The sequence below is a fragment of the Nicotiana sylvestris genome, chromosome 9, assembly GCF_000393655.2.
Source record: "Nicotiana sylvestris chromosome 9, ASM39365v2, whole genome shotgun sequence".
NCBI lineage: Eukaryota > Viridiplantae > Streptophyta > Magnoliopsida > Solanales > Solanaceae > Nicotiana > Nicotiana sylvestris.
Genome location: NC_091065.1, coordinates 85773530 through 85782340, shown reverse-complemented (window position 1 = coordinate 85782340; position 8811 = coordinate 85773530). Strand labels below are relative to the sequence as shown.

General features: G+C 31.0%; 1 protein-coding gene across 1 annotated transcript; it reads right to left on the bottom strand.

Moving 5' to 3' along the window:
- Positions 1 to 954: 954 nt before the first annotated feature.
- Positions 955 to 8811, bottom strand: LOC104217407 (VAN3-binding protein-like). Its single transcript, XM_070157517.1, is given in 7 exon segments — positions 955 to 1194; positions 1304 to 1361; positions 1527 to 1576; positions 1666 to 1899; positions 2186 to 2320; positions 8546 to 8717; positions 8719 to 8811. Coding segments are annotated over 7 exon segments (954 nt in total). The 3' UTR covers positions 955 to 982.

Sequence of the window (8811 nt, the reverse complement as noted above, 5' to 3'; positions counted from 1 at the left end):
GCCGATGTAGATGCTAGTGTTACGACTCTTTCGTTGACTTGAAAAATCATTCGGGTTACATATAATTACAAAACAGTGGCCAATTACGCTTTGAATTGACACATTAATTTACAAATGATGGTGGTTAATTAGATATATTAATTAATTCATTCATTGTATTACTCTAACAAATGATACTATTAGAATGTATATGCGTTTAATATTTTATTAATATCTTTTTACAAATTATGTGATACTTGACTTAAGCTATGCGCGTATAGAGACTAGTAATATATAAATAAAAGAATTGCTATAAAATAATCAAAACAAAATAGATAAATGTAATATCGTAAACCTCCGTGTGATGAAGCTAAACGTGAGGGATGGTGTATGAAATTAACCCTAAGTTTTAATGGAAAAGATTAGTATCCAAAAAATTCTTTTGGCAATTCAAGATTTCAAAAAGAGAAATCCTTATCTCCCCAAGTTTCAAACATTAAATAACCAAAAAGAAGATAAAGAGATCGAGTATGAAATTTTTTAATTAAATACCGGGTTGAATCTTATGATTGGATTATTTAATTTGATACGGAGTTAACAGAGGATATTTTTTAAATAAACCGAATATATCAAGGAAGTTTTGGACCTTTCCGCTTTGTTTTAAATAGTCAGTTAGTTTTAAGGGCATTTTTAGACTATAAGAAAACGGCTGGTCAAACAAAATGTTGCCCTACACATCTTAATGAACAATTGATAGTGCCCTACATATATCATAATAAACAATTTGTGTTAGGAATAACAAATTTTTTCGAGGTCTAAACAAAGAGGATACTTATAATACATGCATAAGTTTTAGAAAGTTTTTCACAAGCACATCAAAACTTTTATACATTCTCCTACCTTCATCTCACTAAGTAGTACACGTAAGCAAGTAGTAGTACCTAATTAATTAAAACTGATCATGGTGTACTCACTTGAAGAAGTGAATCTATTTGGCATTTAATTAATTAGTTCTGAAATCTCTTCTTCCTCTCAGCAACCATAGAGAGAAAACACCTTGAGTCCACATCTCATATTCTCTTTGATTTTTGCATTCGAACTCAACCACACCTCGTACTTCTGTCTTTAATCCAAAATATCGACGTTTCTCACCATCCTCAAATAAATGCCTTCCTGGCCATGCTGGTACATCCTTGTAAACTTCTAGCACTACATCTCCATGCACATGAATTAATTTTTTTCAAGTCATTATCATGTGTGTGTCCCAATTACTATATATATGGAAGTCGTTTTGTTATATCATGACAAAATTATTAGGACGTACTCTTCTTTTTCTTGGTGATAGTTTTCCCCACATGTTTGCTTTTCATCTTCAGCATCACCTGTAAAATAGAGAAATGTAAAGACTTGATTACTTTTTTATGCATATATATATTAATAAGAATTTAACTTTCTACACTGACAATATATTTGCTTTACATTATATGGTCATTTAAAAGATAATAAGGCAAGCGACATGCTATGACATATTAAATTGTGACGCTTACATCTCCGCTTCGATGAATATAGACAGAGACTATTTTCCAGTGAAGATCACCTGAAACCAACAAATAGACAGTTGCATCAGAAAATATGGACAGAAAATTTTGTGCATTGAATTTATATCAGGGGACTTGTGCAATTTACCATTACGCGTTCGCTTCAGAAACTCGCGACCCCGAGCCAGCAGTTCTTGATTACAAACACCCAGAAAATTCTCTTCAACGTCAAGTCCCTCGGAGTAATTATTGCTATTAGTTTGAGTTTGATCACTCTTTCGAACTGTGCCTACACCAATTCCCTTTTCTTTTGGAGTTACTGCAGCTATGTTCCATACTTCCTTCAGTGCTCTACCCTTTAATGTTGCAGCTCCTCGCAAAGCTGAAAATTAGGAACATATTACTCCATATGAGACAGATTTAACTTATACACTTATAGTATAGAAAGTTACTTACACTATCAGTATATCTTAACTTGTTACAGATAATCAACTTTTGTGACACGTAAAACTACCACTAACATAATAAATGATGACCATGTGTTGTATCATTAAAATCCAGCTTTTAATAGTCAAATTAGCTTTGTAATTGTCAAGTTGAAGTTACTACAATTGCAATTAACCAGTGAAATAAGGGTGACTCTGCTACAAATGAAGTGTTTTAGTTACCTGTGGCAGCAGCAGCAGTAAGAGTTGATATATCCCCGTGAGAACGAACATTGACAGCAGAGCTAATTGCAGACATGAGATGGTCACGGTCAGCTCCCATAGCTTCAGCAGTCTCCACGCACTGTGCAGCTACCACTACTAGAAATCCGGAAAAAAGCGACCACAAAAAGCGACCAAAGTTGGTCGTTTATGGCCCAAAAAGCGACCAAACACGCCTGGTAGCTATATTGATGGTCTCTAAGCTAAAAGGGCCAAATATTCTGATTTTGACTTTAGTGACCAACTTTGGTCGCTATATTAATTTAATAATATAAATTTGGCGACCAAAGTTGGTCTCTACATATGAAATACGTTGTTTTTAATTTATCATTAATCATTAGAAAGCGACCAACTTTGGTCTCTAATCCAAATATTATATTTTAAAATCTGGACAATAGAGACCAAAGTTGGTCGCTAAATTCAAGAATTTAATTTTTTTTTTTTTAAAGATAAGCGACCAACATTGGTCGCTATATTTCCAGAAATTGTATTTTTTTAATAGAAATCTGGGCAGGTAGCGACCAAGGTTGGTCGCTATTGCCCAGAAAATTATTTTTTTTATAGTGAAATGCGACCAAATAGAGACCAAAGTTGGTCGCTTTTCTTGGTATATTTTTGGCAGAAACTGCCTGTTTTGGCAGCTACACCACCTGCCAGCTTACCAAACATCCTAAACAGGCATTTTATGCCAGCAACAACAACAACAATAATTAAAAGCAACAATCAATAGAACTAACACATTAAGCTAACAAAACTAAGTTAACGCTTATTACAAGCCCATTCGAACTAAAAAGAACTAACACAATAGAACTAAGTTTTTTTGTCTAGTTCAAAGTATATAAAGTACTCAAGGAGTGTTCTTTCAGCATCCTCGTCCGAAAGTTGGATTGCCTCGCCCGATTCATTAGGTGGTTGACTGCGTATGAATTCCCCCACGTCAGCTGCATGTGAAGCGAACCTATATGAAAAATTATATATATTGAATTAGTATTTCAAAATTTATATAAAAGTAAATCAAAATACTTAATGAAAAGTAAAAAACTTACATGTATATAGTCGAGGCTCGACCCTCCTTTCTGAATCAGTCTCTTTCTTCTTCTTTACAATACGAGTTTCATTGAATAGCTCATCTTGCTTCATTGGCATCATAAAGCTGTCTGGTGGCTTTGGTGATTATCCTCGTGGTACTATTACTCGGGATGAACTTGGATACAGAGAATAACTTGGATACAGTACCTGACAGGGTGTGTCTTTGATCAATTGTTGATCTCTATAGCTACAATGATAATGAGAAGGCAACGACATGTGTTTCAAAATAGTGATGGTGTAGGTAGGATTTTAACATTTCCTAAGTAGATAAAAGAGGTTATAGAGGAATTCTCTACTTCACTTTCCAAGAGGAAAAGAAGTTTGATTGATAGTGACAACGTTGATGAAGACGGAATATTTTCCGTTGGTCGTGGCAGTTCCCATAAAGCGGGGATCATAAGACTCTATGATGACAAAGATTATAGGAAGTTTTGTTCTAAACTTTCTTCCAAGTCTGATCCGTACAAGCTTAATGTGATATTGGTGATATTTCTTCGGATTCAGATAATGATTTGATCGACAAAAGTATGGAAATGCTCTTAAAAAGAATTAAAAGTAAAACGTTTTTCTTGGTAGAGAAGGATGCTGAAAAGATTTTACCTTTAATTCTTTTTAAGAGCATTTCCATACTTTTGTCGGTCAAATCATTGTCTGAATCCGAAGAAATATCACCAATATCACATTAAGCTTGTACGGATCAGACTTGAAAGAAAATTTAGAACAAAACTTCCTATAATCTCTGTCATCATAGAGTCTTATGATCCCCATTCTATGGGAACTGCCATGACCAACGGAACACATTCCGTCTTCATCAACCTTGTCACTCTCAATTAAACTTCTTTTCCTCATGGAAAATGAAGTACAGAATTACTCTATAAGCTCTTCTTTTATCTACTTAGAAAATACTAAATTCCTACCTACACCATCACTATTTGAAACACATGCCATTGCCTTCTCATCATCATTGTCGCTAATGAGAAGAACAATTAAAGGCACACTTTGCCAGGTACTGTGTCTTAGTTATTCTTGGTGGAAGTTCTATTGCATGTCTAATAACGTCATCAACCTCTTCTAATAATCCTCCGGCAATCTAAAATTCCAAAACATAAACTAAAAGTTCAATTCATATTCTAAACCTTCAATTCATATCCACAAAAGTTCAAGTCATATCCTAAAGGTTCAACTCATATCCTAAAAAGTTCAAGTCATATCGTAAAATTTCAATTTATATCGTACAAGTTCAATTCACAAGAACAAAACCTAAAAACTAAAAGTTCATCAATTCTTATCCTACGAGTTTAAACATAAACTAAAAGTTCAATTTATATCCTAAAGGTTCAATTCATATCCACAAAAGTTCAAGTCATATCCTAAAATTTCTATTTCATATCCTAAAAATTCAACTCATATCCTAAAATTTCAATTTATATCCTACAAGTTCAATTCACAAGAACAAAACCTAAAAACTAAAAGTTATATTCATATCCTACGAGTTTAAACATAAACTAAAAGTTCAAGTCATATCCTAAAGGTTCAATACATATGCTAAAGGTTCAATTTATTTCCTAAAAGTTCAACTCATATCCTAAAAGTTTCAATTCATATCCTAAAAATTCAACTCATATCCTAAAATTTCAATTTATATCCTACAAGTTCAATTCACAAGAACAAAACCTAAAAACTAAAAGTTATATTCATATCATACGAGTTTAAACATAAACTAAAAGTTCAAGTCATATCCTAAAGGTTCAATACATATGCTAAAGGTTCAATTTATTTCCTAAAAGTTCAACTCATATCCTAAAAGTTTCAATTCATATCCTAAAAATTCAACTCATATCCTAAAATTTCAATTTATATCCTACAAGTTCAATTCACAAGAACAAAACCTAAAAACTAAAAGTTATATTCATATCCTACGAGTTTAAACATAAACTAAAAGTTCAAGTCATATCCTAAAGGTTCAATACATATGCTAAAGGTTCAATTTATTTCCTAAAAGTTCAACTCATATCCTAAAAGTTTCAATTCACATCCTAAAAATTCAACTCATATCCTAAAATTTCAATTTATATCCTACAAGTTCAATTCACAAGAACAAAACCTAAAAACTAAAAGTTATATTCATATCATACGAGTTTAAACATAAACTAAAAGTTCAAGTCATATCCTAAAGGTTCAATACATATGCTAAAGGTTCAATTTATTTCCTAAAAGTTCAACTCATATCCTAAAAGTTTCAATTCATATCCTAAAAATTCAACTCATATCCTAAAATTTCAATTTATATCCTACAAGTTCAATTCACAAGAACAAAACCTAAAAACTAAAAGTTATATTCATATCCTACGAGTTTAAACATAAACTAAAAGTTATGATTATATCCTAAAAATTCAACCCATACCCTAAACCCTAGATTTCTATAAATCCTAGATTTCTATAAAATGTTAAATAAAGTTAAATACAATATTAAATAAAATGTTAACATTTCTATAAACCCTAGATTTCTATAAACCCTAGATTTTTATAAAATGTTAAATAATGATAAATACAACCTAAACCCTAGGTTTCTATAAAAGACAATGTTAAATAATCAATTGAAACACTAGTCATTTGAAACAAATTCATAGATAATAAATAAAACATTATAAGCTTACACAAAAGATATAAATTGTAATTCTAACCTAGAATTTTTAGGAGGTGGAGAAGGAGAGAGACGCAGCAGCGGCAGAGGCGACGGCGACGGGGCGGCGGCAGCTGGGCGGTGGTCGTTGGTGGCGTGGGTGGGGCCTCTGGTGCTGGGAGTTGGAAGGGGGGGTTTGAGTGTGAGAGAGAAAAGAGAGATTTTGGGAAATTTTTAGAAAGAATGGGAGGGGATCCCGGTTTTGACAGTCTGGAATTAAAAATAGCGACCACAGTTGGTCGCAATTTTGGTAGGTAAATCAGTTTTGAATTTTTAGAAATAGCGACCAAAGTTGGTCGCTATTTCTAAAAAAATTATATTACTCTTAATTCAATTTAAAATTATATATATATGTAGTATAAATTTAGGATTTTAATTCAATTTATATATATATATATATATATGTATGTATATATAATACAATTTAAAATTATGTACATATGTAGTATAAATATAGTATAGCGTAAGTATATATATATTATATATATATATATATAAGCTATATTCGATACAGTATTACCTAATACACTTATACTTAGTGCATAGTATAGCGTAAGTATATATATATTATATATATAAGCTATATTCGATACAGTATGACCTAATACACTTATACTCAGTGCATAGTATAGCGTAAGTATATATATTATATATATAAGCTATATTCGATATAATACTACCTAATACACTTATACTCAGTGCATAGTATAGCGTAAGTATATATATTATATATATATAAGCTATATTCGATATAATACTACCTAATACACTTATACTTAGTTCATAGTATAGCGTAAGTATATATATATATATATATATATATATATATAAGTTATATTCGATAAAGTATTACCTAATACACTTATACTTAGTGCATAGTATAGCGTAAGTATATATATATTATATATATAAGCTATATTCGATACAGTATGACCTAATACACTTATACTCAGTGCATAGTATAGCGTAAGTATATATATATTATATATATAAGCTATATTCGATACAGTATGACCTAATGCACTTATACTTAGTGCATAGTATAGCGTAAGTATATATATTATATAAGCTATATTCGATACAATATTACCTAATACACTTATACTCAGTGCATAGTATAGCGTAAGTATATATATTATATATATATAAGCTATATTCGATACAGTATTACCTAATACACTTATACTTAGTGCATAGTATAGCGTAAGTATATATATATATTATATATATAAGTTATATTCGATACAGTAGTACCTAATACACTTATACTTAGTGCATAGTATAGCGTAAGTATATATATTATATATATATATATATATATATATATATATATATATATAAGCTATATTCGATACAGTATTATCTAATACACTTATACTTAGTGCATAGTATAGCGTAAGTATATATATATATATATATATATAAGCTATATTCGATATAATATTACCTAATAGACTTATACTCAGTGCATAATATAGCGTAAGTATATATATTATATATATATATATATATATAATATAGCGTAAGTATATATATATAAGTTATATTCGATATAATATTAGCTAATAGACTTATACTCAGTGCATAATATAGCGTAAGTATATATATATATATATATATATATATATATATATATATATATATTTACCTAACATGTCCAGGACGTACCTGCAGTCAATTAGCATAGTACTAGCACATACAGGTACTTTCAAGACTTCTTCAGGAAGTTTTTGTAAATCCCAAGACTACTTTTAAATAAAAGACAATACATTAATTTTGAAAAGAAAAGGCTACAGATATATATATATACATATATATATATATATATATATATATATATATATATATATATATATATATATATATATATATAGAGAGAGAGAGAGAGAGAGAGAGAGAGAGAGACACACACGCACGATTCGTAGTACTATTCATCCCTTGTATTACAAAAGTATTAACGGCTTACATTTATATTATTTAGATAGTAAATACAAAAGTGATTTTTAATTTTGACCATTGTTGACGTGAATAGAGACCAACTTTGGTCGCCATTTATTCAAGAATTTAGTTTAGCGACCAAAGTTGGTCGCTATATTTAAATAAGATTTAATTATATTTCATATAATATTTAAATTAATAATATAATTATTAAAATTGAATAACTGGGTCCCATTTAAGCGACCAAAGTTGGACGGTATCTTCCTACCCTTTAAGTTGCGATCAACGTTGGTCGCAACTTTTATATTATATATATTTATATTTTATAATTTTTTTAAAATAATAATATAATTATTAAAATTTTGTAGGTGGGTCCCTCTTTAGCAACCAACATTGGTCACTAATCTCAGTAAATGTTTGACCAAGAAAGTCTGACCGGTCCAGTCAACATTTTGACTAATATAGCGATCAACCTTGGTCGCTATTTTGTTTCTTTTATTTATTTTATTATTTTCGCTAGTTTAGCGACCAACTTTGGTCGCTTTTTCCCACAGACCAACTTTGGTCGCTAAATTTTGGTCGCTTTTTTCCGGATTTCTAGTAGTGTACTAGCATTGCTGCCGAAGCAACAGCCACATCTGTCTTCGCCATCTGCTCATCTTTGCTTGTGGACGATGCTGCTGCAGTGGCCACAGCGATTGCGGCCTCAGAAGCAGCAACTCCTGCTACTGAAACAATAGCATGAAGTTGTGCGTTCTGGGCTCTGCTCTCTTCTTTCTTTTTTTTCCCTCCTTTCCTTTAACCATCTCCCTACTGTCTTACCACCAGGCGTGTTGGGTGCATGCCATGCGGTTCCATTGTATCCGTTTGGTCTCAT